Here is a 16,908-nt window from a genome sequence, read left to right as displayed (position 1 = left end):
GACTGCTCCGGCCCCTCTCCTCCGGCAGCGTTGTTTTGGGTCGGCCTCTGGAATAATTTCGAACGCTACAGACATTTTCATGAGAAGACCGATTTTCGGGATATCTCATGGTCTGTCAAACACCGCTCTAGCTCTGGCACCTTTCACCGCAGATGCGGATGAGCAATATCGGTGGATGCGGTGGATTGAGAAACATATCTCTAGCTGAAATAAACAGATTGGTATTTTTTATGTTAATTAGATTTCCAGTGACGCTACCGTTGTAGGCCAAGGGTTAATTGCTGGATGTCTGCAGGTAAGAAGACTGTTAATTGCTGCTGTCTAATGACAAAGACATGGGGTCAGTCTCATGGTGCGCTATTCCCTACATAGTGCACTACATTATGCCAGAGCTCCCTATTCCCCATACCAGAGCCCTATGAGACACTGTTCAAAAGTAGTACACTAATAGGGAGCTGTTTTTAATGCAAGTCTGGAGTAGCCCAACCCCACCTATCAGATGCATTGAACTGGACAGAATTCGTATGACTGACTTGTCTTTTTCTTGGACATTTTAGGGTTGCCCAGGGATACAACTGTAAATACCCATTCCTTTTATATAATTGGTTCAAGAATATGGGCACATGCTCCACACAATCCTTTGTTATAGAAATGTCTTAAAAGCTTCCCGCTCCCTTTTTTTTCTCCCTTTTTGCCTCCCCCTCTGGGCAAAGTAACTCCTGTGCCCTACAATAGTGCAGCTCTTCCATGGCTTCCACATGGTTGATCATGGCTTCGTGATCTTAACCGCTCTACTAAGCCATGTATCCCTCCGACTCAGAGCAGGCAAGCACCGGACACTATGGGCTGTAAAGAGTCCCATTCTTTGCCCAAGGACAGTGATGGGAATGTAATGAAGAAACTAGAGGTCGACCGATTATGATTTTTCAACACCGATACCGATTATTGGAGGACCAAAAAAGCCGATACCGATTAATCGGCCGATATGTATTTATTTATTTGTAATAATGACAATTATAACAATACTGAATTAACACTTATTTTAACTTAATATACTACATCAATCAAATCACTTTAGCCTCAAATAAATAATTAAACATGTTCAATTTGGTTTAAATATGGCAAAACAAAGTGGAGAAGTAAAAGTGCAATATGTGCCATGTAAAAAAAGCTAACGGTTTAAGTTCCTTGCTCAGAACATGAGAACATATGAAAGCTGGTGGTTCCTTTTAACATGAGTCTTCAATATTCCCAGGTAAGAAGTTTTAGGTTGTAGTTTATTATAGGACTATTTCTCTCTCTACCATTTCTATTTCAAATACTTTTGACTATTGGATGTTCTTATAGGCACTTTAGTATTGCCAGTGTAACAGTAGGTTCTGTCCCTCTCCTCGCTCGACCCAGGAACACAACGACAACAGCCACCCTCGAAGCAGCGTTACCCATGCAGAACAAGGGAAACAACCACTCCAAGGCTCAGAGCGAGTGACGTTTGAAACGCTATTAGCGCACGCTAACTAGCTAGCCATTTCACTTCGGTTACACCAGCCTCATCTCGGGAGTTGATAGGCTTGAAGTCTTAAACAGCGCAATGCTTGACGCACAACGAAGAGCTGCTGGTAAAACGCACAAGTGCTGTTTGAATGAATGTTTACGAGCCTGCTTATGCCTACCACCGCTCAGTCATACTTAGATACTGGTATGCTTGTATGCTCAGTTAGATACTGGTATGCTTGTATGCTCAGTCAGATTATATGCAATGCAGGACACGCTAGATAATATCTAGTAATATCATCAACCATGTGTAGTTAACTAGTGATTATGATTGTTTTTTATAAGATAAGTTTAATTCTAGCTAGCAACTGACCTTCGCTTACTGCATTCATGTAACAGGCGGAGTGCACAAGGACTAGTAACTGTAAGGTTGCAAGATTGGCTCCCCCGAACTGACAAGGTGAAAATCTGTTTTTCTGCCCCTGAACGAGGCAGTTAACCCACCGTTCCTAGGCCGTCATTGAAAATAAGAATGTGTTCTTAACCGACTTGCCTAGTTAAATAAAGATTAAATGAAGGTGTAAAAAAAAAAAAAGGGGGGTGTCGGTGTCCAAAAATACCGATTCCTGATTGTTATGAAAACTTGAAATCGTCCCTAATTAATCGGCCATTCCGATTTAATCGGTCGACCTCTAGAAGAAACCCACCACTTCTTGCGAGCACGCTCGCATTTGCTTTTATTCTTATTGTTTATTTATTGAATGTCTATCTCTCTCTCTCTCTGTAATGTCTTTCTCTGCCTGCCAGTCAGTAACCTTGTCTTTTTATAACAGTACTGAGCCTGGTTCTCCACCCTGTTTGTTTCCACTGAGGTTATAATTTCACAGGCCAGAGAGAGAAGCACTGTAACACTGAGCCAGAACAAGCCCAGGTTGTGATATCATGCTCTATATACTGCAGCAGGCAGCGCAGGGCAACTCATAAAACATTGAGCCTATTCAGATTTAAGGTCTTTGAGATAGAATCCTTAATACGCCAATACCACACGTTTGTTCAAATAATACCATGTTATCTTTCAAATACTTTAGCTGCATGTCATTGAGTGTGCCTGGTGCAAAGGAATAGTCCCAAAAGTGCAAATTCCACCCAATCGGTAATCCAGGCAGGCAAGAAAACGAATACTAGCTACCTTATTTTTAAACCAGGTCTCAGGGTATACCTACACACACAACCAGCATATACGATGAAAGACTTGACCTACATACAAATGGATATAAAATTCTAAAGGGAATAGAATTCTATATGTGACATGGTTCCTCAGAGTTCAGACATTGCTTATAAAACATTCAATGATACAGGCTAGTGTTGAAATATTCAGCAGGTCTATACATCTTGTCTACTGCTGTGATGTCAAGTGTACTTGAGAAACCTTGTTAGAGAGATGCACTGCCGGCTAGATGGTGTCCTGGCTGGCTAAGCAGAAAAGCTGGTTTTATAGCCTAGATTGATTGACCAGTAAGAAGATGGCTAGGTAGCCCATGGCTTGGTAATGATTGGTACAATCAAGACTGAGTGAGTGTACTGAAATGTGTGAATGTCTTTGACTCTATGGGCTGTTGTAGGGTGTAAGTCTAGGCAGTATGTAACAAGTGTCTCAGAGTTGGAGTGCTAATTTAGGATCCCCCCCCCCCCCCCCCGTCGATGTAATATTATTCATTATGATCTAAAAGACAAAACTGATTCTATATCAGCATTCCTACTCTGAGATGCTTGATACATGCAGCACCAGGTCTCAGTCGCGCTTTGCTTCTAAATTAATTTCATAGTGAATTTAGGGGCGGCAGGTAGCCTAGTGGTTAGAGCGTTGGGCCATAACTGAAAGGTTGCTAGGTCGAATCTCCGAGCTGTCGTTCTGCCCCTGAACAAGGCAGTTAACCCACTGTTCCTAGGCCGTCATTGTAAATAAGTATTTGTTCTTAACTGACTTGTCTAGTTAGTTCAAGGTTAAATAATAAAATAAATAGTGATGCAGTGTGAAAGCTGTGCAGCAGCGTGGCTGCTCTGGGGCGGGGCTCTTGAAGCAGGTGTGTGTGGTGCGAGCTAGCTCAACAGGAAGTGATGTGATCAACAAACTGGCTGGCTGGCAACAAGCTAGCGCTGTATGAGCTAATGTAGTGTCTCCTTGCTCTGTTTGGTATATTCTTCATGGAACCGCTCTGTGTACTGTCTCTGCCATTTGAATAGCAGCATTGCACCCTCTGCTGCATTCAGCCTATGTTTAGGGTTGTTATATGTTTTGTCTACTCTCCCATTGGTGCAATAGCTGGTGAAATCCTTGTTAGAGGAGTTTCTCATGATCATGTCGCTTTTTAATATTTTTATAGAAAGGGTGGGGTTGGGTATTGGCTGTGTAAGTAAGCAGCATGACGTAATCTATTTGCCAGCCACTGTTTAGATGGATAGTTGATATGTGTGACATCGGTGTGTGTTGAATTGGTAAACAACAGTTTGTAGATACAGCATGTACTCTGAGCGAGGATGTCTTTTGTTACCTCTGGCCATGGTGGCCCACTCACTGATACCACCCAACCACACACGGTTTCTTCTCACTGTGGGCTGGTAGCCATGGAGACCAGCGTGCTTGCGCTCTGTTAGTCCTCTCTTCCCATTTCTCGCTCTCTCGCTTTTCTTTTTCCCTCTGTTTTCTCTTCCTCCTTTCTCTCCCTCTTTTGCCCCTTCTCTCCCTCGTCTATTCTTGCCGCATAGTGAATTTTGGTATCTGTTTTTTATTATATATATATTAATTATCCCCCCAGAGGTCGAGCCAGGGTGAGGGAAAAGCTTGGATCTCAACGGTCAGTTCGACACTGCAGTACTGCAGCATCTTGATTCTTGACTGATGCTGACACTAGAATGCTTTTGTCCTTCCCAGTCTATTTGTTGCTCTTATTGATACATCCTGTTCCTAGCTGAGGTAGAATACTGAATTGGCCTCCATCTTCCCTTGTATGGAGGATGGGGGCCAGATATTTCACCGGATGTATAAATGTGAAGCATCCGCTTGGCGTTTCCACTCACTACCAAATATGGTAGTGAGAGGAAGCCCATTGGCCGGCAGTGGGAGAAGATGGAACGAGATGAATTTTGGCTGATCATCTGTAAATGTTCTTATAGATGAAACATTTTGAGCTCAATACAGTTTTCTGTTCCCAAAACTAGAATCCAGAGTGGACTTTAAAAAATAAGGCTTGTTTAAAGGAGTGCCATGGCGAATTGAGTTATTGCACATGGGCACGTCAGAGTAGGCGTTCCATAACGGAAATATGCAAATACATGTTTGAACGTGCCAATAGCATTTTGCTAGCTCGTGCTTGGCTCTGCTCACCTCCTTGCTTGCTCTGCCCACTATCACTAATTTGTTCCTATTTGAACTGAAAGGCTGTGATCAATCGTGGCTTAGTTTTACCAATCCTTGGTGGTACTGTAAGGGTTTAATGAATCTGAAATGAGATGGGGTGATGTCTGTATCTCTCACTTCCCTCTGGAAACCCTTGTGCAGGGTTTTGTGCTTTTCTGGAGGGGAGGACAGAACAGGCTGTGGCTGGTTTGGGTTATTTTAATATCTCTGTGTAGATGACACCAAGGATCTTTTTGTTTTGCCCGTCTCAGCTGAGAGGCCTACAGTGTACCATTGTCTGCTGCTGCAAGCAGCCCCAGAGTAAGACTGACTGTTCTGTTGCAGCCCAGGATAACACTAGTACATACGCACAACCAATATGCTTCAGGGGTTTCTGTCTGTCTGCTGGGCCTGGGTGGAGCTAGGGAAACATGGTACACACACAGTCGCAACACACACCCTTTCTACTCTTTTACACAACACACTAACCTCCTCACCAGACCTGCAGCAGGCTGTCACATGAGCGATAACCTCCTGCTGACCTTCAGTTGTAATCACACTGCTTCTGTCATCTGGGAGTAGGCAGGTATACAGGAGGGGTGGAAGGGGAATAGGAGGAGGGGGGAGGGCAGGGTGGTACATGGGGCACAGGGTGCAGTCAGGCTGAAAGGCCAGCTACATGCTGTCCTGACAGACTGTCAAACACACACACACACCACTTTAAAGCCAGCCAGCCTCCGTGTCTCTGCCAAGCCCAACATCGTATTCTTTTTTGGTAATTTTACTCACTCAGGTGAATAGCCTTGCCCAATGCCCCCACACACATCCAGACCCATACAACGCTGTGAGAGTAAGCCCTCCTTGAACTTTGACACCTATTATCAATCTATCGATCTTTACTACTTAAACTCACATTCTGTTCTCACTGTAAATTCATTATGTTCAGGCCAGGGTTTCCGTTAGCCAGAAATGGCTGGCTTTTGTTGGTTAATTGTCAGATCCCTTTGCTAAATAATGCTTTGTTTAGGCTATTCATTCATTAGGCTATTCACCAGTTGCGGTAAATAAATTTGACTGGCCATGCTTATTTTTAAGTTACTTTGTATAATTTAGTGGAATTAAATTGCCGTGTGTACAGTATTTGTTTTAATCACATGCGTACAGCATACATATACAGAGCCTTTGAATGGACAATCTGTCAGACTGCAGTATCTTTCGTTGCATTCGAGACAGCTGGGGACCCAGGAAAAATGAGGTCAAATCATGACGTCTGTGATCTTCAGGTCGGAAAGTCGGAGCTCTAGAAAGAAGCCGGAATTCCCGAGTTGGATGACTGTTCAAAACAATTTTCCCAGTCGGAGGGAGCTATGTTTAAAAATAATAATAATAATAATAATTATGTCTCGACTGCACGGAAGTCTGATATTCCTGAGGTCCCAGTTTTGTAAGAGGTCAAACAGCAATGGAAGGCAGGCTTCATCAGCGCATCACACCACTTTGCAATGAACTGGAGGCAGTATGCATTTTTAAAACATACTTGTGTATATAGTGTGTGGACACCCCTTCAAATTAGTAGATTCAGCTATTTCAGCCACACCCGTTGCTGACAGGTATATAAAATCAAGCACACAGCCATGCACTCTCCGTAGACAAACATTGGCAGTAGATTGTCCTTTATTGAAGAGCTCAGTGACTTTCAACGTGGCACCGTCATAGGATGCCACCTTTCTGACAAGTCAGTTTGTCAATCTTCTGCCCTGCAAAAGCTTCCCCTGTCAACTGAAAAAGGTGTTATTGTGAAGTGGAAACGTCTAGGAGCAACAACGGCTTAGCCACGAAGTGGTAGGCCACACAAGCTCACAAAACAGGACTGTCGAGTGCTGAAGTGAGTAGCGCATAACAATTGTTTGTCCTCTGCAACACTCACTACTGAGTTCCAAACTGCCTCTGGAAGCAACGTCAGCACAAGAACTGTTCGTCGGTAGCTTCATGAAATGGGTTTCCGTGGCCCAGCAGCCGCACAGAAGCCTAAGATCACCATGCGCAATGCCAAGCGTCAGCTGGTGTGGTGTAAAGCTCGCTGCCATTGGAGAAGTGGAAACGCGTTCTCTGGAGTGATTAATGGCACTTGACTATCTGGTAGTCCGACTGACGAATCTGGGTTTGGGGGATGCCAGGAGAACGCTACCTGCCCCAATGCATAGTCCCAGTGAAGGGAATTCTTAACACCACACCCTAGTGACATTCTAGACGATTCTGTGCTTCAAACTTTGTGGCAACGGCATGGGAAAAGCCCATTCCTTTTTCAGCATGAATGCTCTGTCTACAAAGTGAGGTCTCTACAGAAATGGTTTGTCGAGATCAATGTGGTAGATCTTGACTGACCTGGACAGACCCCTGACCTCAACCTCATTGAACACCTTTGGGATGAATTAGAACGCTGTGACTGCAAGCTAGGCCTAATCACCCAACAACAGTGGCCGACCTCACTAATGCCTTTGTGGTTGAATGGAAGCAAGTCCCCGCAGCAATGTTCCAACATCTAGTGGAAAGCCTGCCCAGAAGAGTGGAGGCTGTTATAGCAGCAAACGGGGGACCAACTCCATATTAATGCCCATGATTTTGGAATGAGCTGTTCGACAAGCAGGTGTCCACATACTTTTGGTAATGTAGTGTATACGTAATTATTTGAAACCTGAATGTTTTAATACATATTGAGGCATGTCTTACCTTGCTTCGAAGCAGCCTATTAGATCTCCCTTTACTTTTCCAATGGATATTTTCATATCGGTGACATGAAACCGCTTGCATGTGCCGTGCACTTTGACCACTGTTTTCCCACTAATTGCATTATGAAACAAACATTTGTGTGTGGCCTACTGCCTTGTGCACGTTGCACCCAATGCATATGTCAATAAATGTAAAATGTTGCCGGTCAAATGTCCTGCTCCACATTTCCTTAACGGAGACCCTGGTTCAGACAACAGTTTCAGCTGAATGACTTTTAGCACTGAAATAACCTAGCCCTGGGTGGGTAAATTTAGCCTCAGCTGTGGCTTTAGTTCCAGGGTGCATCCACAGGTCAGTTAAGTGTGTGTATTGGCTCAACCCTGAACAGAGGAAGAGTCACACAGTGAAATGACTGCCTGACTTCTCTCTGTCTGGTTTATCTCCACATCTCATACCGCTAGCTCATCTTTCACTTGGCTCGTGTCTCATCTAATGTAAAGAATTTTATAGAATAGCTTTGTGTGCGCACTCTGCAGCTGTTTCTGGGGTGTACAGTAGTTTTAATTTTCTCTCTATTCTGTGGGGAGTGATTCCTCCATTATTTGCCTAGAGCAACAAGATCTCATTATCGACAGCAGACATGTGCTATCTGCCAAATTGGTCTGTGTGTTATTTTTCTATCATGCATATCAAACAAAAGACCAATGCAATTTACATGTTACTCAGACATGCTTATTTTCTTTATTTGTTTTAGCTGTAGTCAAATCCCTGACTCAAGCCTTTTCTAAATTAAGTCAATGTCTCGTCTTCTAATCTCTTCTGCTTTTAACAAGTTAACTAATTGCTGTTTTGTCCTATTGCAGAAATCGAGCGATAGCTGATTATCTTCGTTCCAATGGATATGAAGAGGCTTATTCAACTTTCAAGAAGGAGGCAGAATTAGACATGGTGAGTAATGATGGAACATTACACACACACACACACTATCAATCAAGCCTATTTACCCAAACAATACGGCTTTAACTTCCACTTTATTCCCTCTTTTAATTGACGCAGACGTGTGACTGAAGCCATATGAGCCCGATTAAGGTGCTTTAGAGCCATGATTAGGTAGTCTGACACACACACACACACACACACACACACACACACACACACACACACGAGGGCGACACTGCAGTCAGGGTTGTGGAACAGAAGCTGAAGATAACCTCTCTCCCTGTCTTCATAGCTGTGCTCTCAGAGCTAATGTAGCTGCAGGTAGCTAGCAGCTAAAGTCGCGAATGAAAGAGCCCTTTTGAATTTATGCAATGAACAATCTCTCCTCAAACAAGACAAAATAAGGAGCAAAGACGACGTGTGGCAGGTTAACATGTAAATGCTCTCTCTGCCTCTCTTTTTCCCAGTCTTTGTTATTACCTCTCTATGTGTATAGCACAGATAGGAGAGGTGTTCAGTCCTTCCTTCTCCCTAGTTAGTGGAAACAGCCTGAATAATAGATGATTACTATGGACGGAGAAGCTCTCTGATGCGTCTGACACCACACACGCACTTTGGAAGGAATGTGTTAAAAGCCTGCCCTAATGATGCTGGCAACTCCATTAACAGCCTTCCGTTGCCTTAATCTAGTCTATTCATTATCTGTTAAATGAGGAGGCTATGCCAATGGAGAATGAAGGCATTTCCCCATATGCTACATTTACACAGCCTTTGTCTTGGGTTTCTTTTAAGACCTCCTAAAATAATGCAATGCGGTATCTAGGTGAGCAGAGTGGTGTTGAAGATGGCATACTAAACAGCATGCCACACCTCGCGTCTGGCACAGCCCGCACACACATACACCCTGCTGATAGACTGGCAGACCACAGTGATAAGGAGGTGTGTTTGTGGAGCACTGACTGACTTTGTGTTAAGCCATCGGCAGATCACATTTCTCTCTCCTCCCTCTCTTCACAGGCACAGTGCCACGACTCCTTTCATCCCTCCATCCCCATCACCTCTCCTCTCCCCCCTTATCACTCCAAGCGCTGAGCGAGGCAGAAACTGTTCTCTTGTACACCTCTGCTGCTCCTTGGAAGAAATGGCAGCAGCTCAGCTTCAGTACACACACCTGCCCTCTGTGCCTGCAGCACTACTTCACACATCCACATTTTCTATTCTCCTAAGAGGGGAAAGAAATGGGATAAATCTACCACAAAGCAACAACAAAAAATCCCTCACTGAAACTGGCTAGCCTGTCAATCAGATTTTTGTATGGTTTGTTTGATAGCTGGTATAGTACTGTACTGAATCACCAGAGAAGAGAGAGGTTGTACTACCCCTATCCCAACGCACCTATCTCCCTCGTGGCTCTTTCATCGTCTCCCATTAGTAACACCACATGAAGAGACAATGGAAATACGTACGTACTCAGACACACCATCCCTTACCCTTTTGAGTTTTTAGAGTTTAATAGCCACATTAACAGGGTTACAGATGTAATTACAGGGTACAGTGAAATATGACCCTGATCACTGTGACTGGATCTATTTAGCAAGCTGTGGAGGCGGAGGCAAGTGTGGGGCTCAGCTGCAGGTGACTTAACTCGACCTCACCCTGGCCTGTTGGCACCCCTAACACAAACAAGAGCTGGGGGGGCTCGATATGTCTCACGTCTTCACACATACCAACCACTTTGTCCCTTTCTGCCATCCCTGAATAAAACATGTAGGCTCGTTTTTAGGCAACATGTTTTGATCTTGGCTACTACCCATAACAGGTTTCACTTAAGTTTGCCTTACTCCATACCCTAGCCATTCTGTAAACACGTACCAGAAGTCCCTCCTTTGCCCTTTAGAAAAATGGCCTCCACACCCTGGTTGCTAGTTTTCTCCAGGTGAAAGCCGCTCTCTGCCAGGCTACCTGAAGTTAATTTTCCTCCCCAGTGTACGGTTTGTGAGGGCATAAACCCTTGTCTGCAGGAGATTAGCTTGTGTGAGGGGGATTAAGAATGTGTTTGTGTCTCTGTAAGTATGTCTCCGTGTGTATGTGTTTACAATTAGCCTCAAGGCTGACTCTGTTTGTCTGTAGGGGTGTAAATCCCATTCCTTATTACTGCGCTCTCGCTCGTGCACTCTACTGTACCTGAAGACTGTCTGCAATCTCAGCTGCCCCCCAGGCAGACCCATAGGCCCCACTGATTAGGCCTAAACTAAGTTCTGTGCTAGATTGTGTGTTTGTGTGTGCGTGCAGTGTTCTTTTCCTAACTTTTTTCTTTCTTCCCCAACCAGAATGAAGAATTGGATAAGAAGTATGCTGGCCTTTTGGAAAAGAAATGGACCTCAGTCATCAGATTACAAAAGAAGGTTTGTTTTGTTTCAGGGGATGCTTTTGTAGCTGGGGATTGTGTCTCCTAGTCTTGGCCCATGACTGCGGCGGAACGTCATCTGGGCCGATACTCACTATACACAGCATATTAAAAAGGTTACACTACAAAGAATTGAATGTGTTAACCCAATGCCCTTAAGATGTGAGATCGTTTGATATGGGTGGCTTTGATGTGCTTACTTAGCAGTACACTGAAGAAGCCAGCAGATATGTCCATGTATCATCAGCATTAGCAAGCTTATATTAGACATTTTTGCTTTCTTTTACAGATTATACACGTACTGTATTCCAAAATTGAGGTTTTCTAAGCGTCTCAAGTGCTTTACGTTGTAAGGGCTAAACTCACCTCATCCACCACCAATATGTGTTTCCCACCAGATGATGTGCGGCAGCCATTTTGTGCCAGAAACGGCTAATTTCCTTCTTAGTTACCACATATCCTATTGTGACGGTATTACAATGTCGTCTACATATGCCCCCTAACCCCCAAGGTGATGGAGCTGGAGTCAAAGCTGAACGAGGCCAAGGAGGAGATCACCTTGGGTGGGCCCATAGCCCAGAAGCGTGACCCCAAAGAGTGGATACCTCGCCCGCCGGAGAAGTACGCGCTGAGCGGCCATCGTTCCCCCGTCACACGTGTCATCTTCCACCCAGTCTTCAGTGTCATGGTGTCTGCCTCCGAGGACGCCACAATAAAGGTCTGTAGAATATAAGAACCATCATAGACAGAGTAAAGACTTGTTGTTTATGTTATTCTCCAGGGAAATAATTAAACAATGTACAAACAACGTGATGCAATTAAATGAGATGCAAGCAAACTGCCCCAAACACCTTCCCCAACACTGTGCTGGCAAGTTATTTTATCCACTTGTATGGGTGTTGACTGTATATGTATAACTGCAACCAATAAGGCCTGGGTTTGAGTCCCTTTTCATTAAAGGTCAACTGCAGAGCTGTGTACCAACCATTGAACTGCATCATCTTTAACCAATTCACGTCCTTGTACAATATCAAAACGTGCCACTGAACCAATTATTTTTTGGTGTAAAAGCATGAAATTTGGTGTCAACATATGCTGAGAAAAAATATAAACGGATCAGGTCAAGTGCTGGTCCCATGTTTCATGAGCTGAAATAAAAGATCCCGGAATTGTTCCATGCGCACAAAAAGCTTATTTCTCTCATTCTGTGCACAAATTTGTTAACATCTCTGTTAATGAGCATTTTCCTTTGCCAAGGTAATCCATCCACCAGATAGGTGTGGCATATGAAGAAGCTGATTAAACAGCATGATCATTACAGATGCACCTTGTGCGGGGGACAATAAAAGGCCACTCAAAACATCTGTGGCATTGCACATTTTAAAGGGAGCGTGCAATTGGCATGCTGACTGCAAGCATGTCCACCAGAGAGGTTGCCAGATAATGTAATGTTCATTTCTCTACCATAAGCTGCCTCCAACGTCGATTTACAGAATTTGGCAGTACGTCCAACCGGCCTCGCAACCGCAAACCACGTTTAACTACTCCAGCACATCCATCTTCTTTACCAAGTCTTAAACCAGCCAACTGGACAGCTGATGAAACTGAGTTTGCACAACCCAAGAATTTCTGCACAAACTCCCAGAAACTGTCTCAGGGAAGCTCATCTGCATGCTTGTCAGGGTCTTGACCTTGAATGCAGTTTGGCATTGTAACCGAATTCAGTGGGAAAATGCTCACCTTCGATGGCCACTGGCACGCTGGAGAAGTGTGCTCTTCAGGGATGAATCCCGGTATCAACTGTTGCGGGCAGATGGTGGTGTGTGTGGGCAAGCGATTTGCCAATGTCAACATTGAATAGAGTGCCCCATGATGGCGGTGGGGTCATTGGATGGGCAGGCATAAGCTATGGACAACGAACACAATTGTATTTACCGATGGCAATTTGAATGCACAGAGATACCATGACGAAATCCTGAGGCCCATTGTCATGCCGTTCATCTGCCGCCATCCCCTCGTGTTTCAGCATGATAATGCACAGTCCCATGTCGCAAGGATCTGTACACAATTCCTACAAGCTGAAAATGTCACCAGACAGGTCATGCATTGAGCATGTTTGGGATGCTCTGGATTGACGTGTACGACGGCGTGTTCCAGTTACCGCCAATATCCAGTACCTTCGTACAGCCATTGAGGAGTGGGACAACATTCCACAGGCCACAATCAACAGCCTGATAAACTCTATCCAAAGGGGATGTGTCACGCTGCATTAGGCAAATGGTAGTCCCACCAAATACTGACTGGTTTTCAGATCCACGCCCCTACTTTTTTTTAAAGGTTATCTGTGACCAACAGATGCATATCTGTATTACTGGTCATGTGAAATCCATAGATTAGAGCCTACTGAATTTCTTTCAATTGACAGATTTTCCTTATGAACTGTAACTCAGAAAATTGTTACGTTTATATTTTTGTTCAGTGTAGTTGGTGCAAGTGTGTACTCAGGCCACATAGATAATGACTATTACAATATCAATCATAGTGTCAATTTAAGTTTGGATTTTGAGAATGTGAAGACATTAAAATGACTATTTTGAGGTACATTTCAGAATTAAATTGTTTAAAAGCATAGTATTACTTGACCTGTTCTTAACCCAAATATGCCAATTACAGTGCATTCGGAAAGTGTAAGTTACAACCTTTATTCAAAAATTGATTAACTAGTTTTTCCCTCATAAATCTACACACAATATTCTATAATGACAAAGCAAAAACAGTTTTTAGAAAAGTTTGCAAATCAAAAATGTAAAAATAACACTTACATATGTTTTCAGACCCTTTACTCAGAACTTTCTGGAAGTTCCTTTGGCAGCAATTACAGCCATGAGTCGTCTTGGGTATGATGCTACAAGCTTGGCACACCTGTATTTGGGGAGTTTCTCTCATTCTTCTCAGATCCTCTCAAGCTCTGTCAGGTTGGATAGGGAGCGTTGCTGCACAGATGTTTTCAGGTCTCTCCAGAGATGTTCGATTGGGTTCTAGTCTGGGCTCTGGCTGGGCCACTCAAGGACATTCAGAGACTTGTACTGAAGCCACTCCTGCATTGTCTTGGCTGTGTGCTTAGGGTCTTTGTCTTGTTGCAAGGTGAACCTTTACCCCAGTCTGAGGTCCTGAGCACTCTGGAGCAGGTTTTAATGAAGGATATCTCTGTACCTTGCTCCGTTCATCTTTCACTTGATCCTGACTGGTCTACCAGTCCCTGCCACTGAAAAACATCCCCACAGCATGATGCTTCCACCACCACGCTTTACCGTTGGGATGGTGCCAGGTTTCCTCCAGATGTGACGCTTGGCATTCAGGCCAGAGAGGTTCAATCTTGCTTTCATCAAACCAGAGAATCTTGTTTCTCGTGGTCAGAGTCCTTTAGGTGCCTTTTGGCAAACTCCAAGCGGGCTGTCGTGCCGTTTTACTGAGGAGTGGATTCCATCTTGCCACTCTACCATAAAGGCCAGATTTTGGTAGAGCGCTGCAGTGATGGTTGTTCTCCCATCTCTGCAGAGGAACTCTGGAGTGACCATCGGGTTCTTGGTCACCTCCCTGACCAAGACCTTTCTCCCCTGATTGCTCAGTTTGGCCGGGCGGCCAGCTCTAGGAAGTCTTGGTGGTTCCAAACTTCTTCCATTAAGAATGATGGCCACTGTTCTTGGGGACCTTCAATGCTGCTGAAATATTTTGAAAGATGGAGTACACTGTAGCAGGCCTCATTCTCTATTGACTTGCATTGGATTTGCTTAGCTGTATAATATGCTCTAGGCGTCTGGATTTCTTTTAGATATTTTAAGAAAAGTAGAGGAGAGATGCTCATAAAACAATAGTGTTTTGCTTTATCTGCGTTCCCAAAGCGATGAGCTCTGCTTCCTTGTTGTTCATTCAGCCTGTGTGCCAGCCTGGCATCGCATCAGCACTACCTAATACCTACCACACTTGCTCGCGCGCTTTCTCTCGCTCACGCTCTCCTTTTATCAGGACACGCCCTACAGCAACCCCCCTCCTATCGATTTGACATCCATAAATTGCTATTTTTAAGTGCATTAATACAGGCAGTATAATAACCCTGGTTCGTCTGCCATGCTGTTTTTACAGCGTCTGGTCTGCTGCGCTACCACAGGGAGCTACCTCTGTGCCCAAATGAGTATAAATATTTGTGCTGTATCTTTTATTCATGTGGAATCAGTCGCCTGTTCTCTATTTTGCAACACTCTGTCCAGGGGCCTTCACCACCTCCTCCCTCCTTCCTCTTTACCCCTGTTATTTCATATTTCGCTTGAGTGCTGGACCCCTGCCACGACCACCATCCAGCCATCCCAGAGCAGGCACAGTCAGGCCCCAAATCTCCCAATCTGCCCTCTTATGCCGCCGCTTCTTTCCTAGCCTGGCTCTCCTCACTCTGTGCCCTACTTTCCCTCCAGACCTTGCTGTTAAATCTTTAACTGGGGAGCTGAACGTAAGAGCTCTGCACACTGACATTCTCTCTGACTTACACTCTGACATTCTCTTTGACATTCCAGTAAGGCTGTTGGTTTGCCTGCAGTCTGAAACTAGTCTCTCTTCCTCCTCTTTTGGTATGCAGGGAGTAATTGTCATGGCTTTGATGCTCTGCTTGCCCTCACTCCTTCCCCCTCTGGTCCTCTGCTTTCCCTTCTGCTAACGTAGCAAATCTATGCAATCCATTTTTATATATATTTATTTTTACATGTTACCGTCCTTGAGCTCGCCACCTTGGCAGTATGTAAATCAGCAGGTTTTGTGAGCAGTGAGCCTTCTGCTTCCTTTGCTCTCGATGGGTCTCGCATTCCCTTTCTTTGCATGGTGATAAGAAGCCCTGTCCCTCACACTAAACTAGGCCAAACAGCTTGAGGTTGAGTGTCAGGTTAACTGCTGCTTATGGCAAGAAAGACCCTGCGGAGGCCTTCAGCACAGACTGGACCACATTATTTTAAAGTGACTATTTTAGTGTCATTCTCTCAAGTAGGCCTATATTAATTACTGATTTGATCTTTAAATTGAATATAGCTTATTTTCAGTTGGTCAATGGAAAGAGTTAATGTTAGTCTCTCATTCTTAGAGCCACATCGTTGCGAGTGGCGTACATTCATTTTATGGTTGTTTATCTCATGCTGTTGTCATTACATAAACACAGTTAATTTTCAGGTTAGCCTCCCCTGACCTCTGACCTTATTACCAAATGACATTGTGCAGTGCATCTATACTGCAGCTTACTGAGCTAATAGGATATGTTGGTCTGCAGAAGAAAATACCATAAAAGCTGTAATAAATTGCACTACTATGTTTCACTAGCCCGCCACTTGCGTAGGTAACAAGCTCAGCACTGATGGGTTTGGTGGCAGAAGCACAAGCTCAGCAGACTAAGTGATGGTCTTGGTGGTACTGGCAGACTTAACACCACGCCATACTGGGGTGGATTTTGTGGTAGACTAGACTCAAAACGGGCGGGGGCGGGTGGACTTGGCAGTGGAGAAAGCCCAAATGAGGCAGGAGGGGGCTTCTGTCAGTTTGCACAAGTCCAGTGCCCCCCCCCCCCCCCCCCCCCCATGCTCAGCGATTGAGGCAAAGCTTATCCCCACAACGCCTGCCTGTCTGGAAACACAGGGTAATGTGATACCCGTCATGTTTTAGATGCAGCCAAACTAGTGTTTGCTGTTGACCCTGCTATTTAAGACCCAAATCCCACTGTCAATATCAACACAATCAATCACAATAGACATTTATTCAACCACCCTAGGCTTATTTATTTCTCTCACTATCCCAATATGGGGATATTTGAATTTATACACTTCACAGACAAATGTATTCTTCTAGAAACAGTAACTTAATCAGACAAAGGTTTTGAACGTTGAATATGTATGGAGTCGGTGTTTGC

General features: G+C 44.4%; 1 protein-coding gene across 5 annotated transcripts in view; it reads left to right on the top strand.

Annotated features, from left to right (window-relative positions):
- The window catches only part of LOC129832052 (lissencephaly-1 homolog A), a 61,516-nt gene that overhangs the window by 31,639 nt on the left and 12,969 nt on the right, over nt 1-16,908 (top strand). For all 5 annotated transcript variants that reach the window (XM_055895788.1, XM_055895789.1, XM_055895785.1 and 2 more), the window contains 3 exons: nt 8,485-8,569; nt 10,891-10,965; nt 11,479-11,685. In XM_055895788.1, the coding sequence (XP_055751763.1) occupies nt 8,485-8,569; nt 10,891-10,965; nt 11,479-11,685 (367 nt within the window). The remainder of the gene's footprint in view (nt 1-8,484; nt 8,570-10,890; nt 10,966-11,478; nt 11,686-16,908) is intronic.

The sequence above is a fragment of the Salvelinus fontinalis genome, chromosome 33 (assembly GCF_029448725.1).
Source record: "Salvelinus fontinalis isolate EN_2023a chromosome 33, ASM2944872v1, whole genome shotgun sequence".
NCBI lineage: Eukaryota > Metazoa > Chordata > Actinopteri > Salmoniformes > Salmonidae > Salvelinus > Salvelinus fontinalis.
Note: the sequence above shows the minus strand (reverse complement) of the source record. Positions and strands in the feature narration are given on the sequence as shown.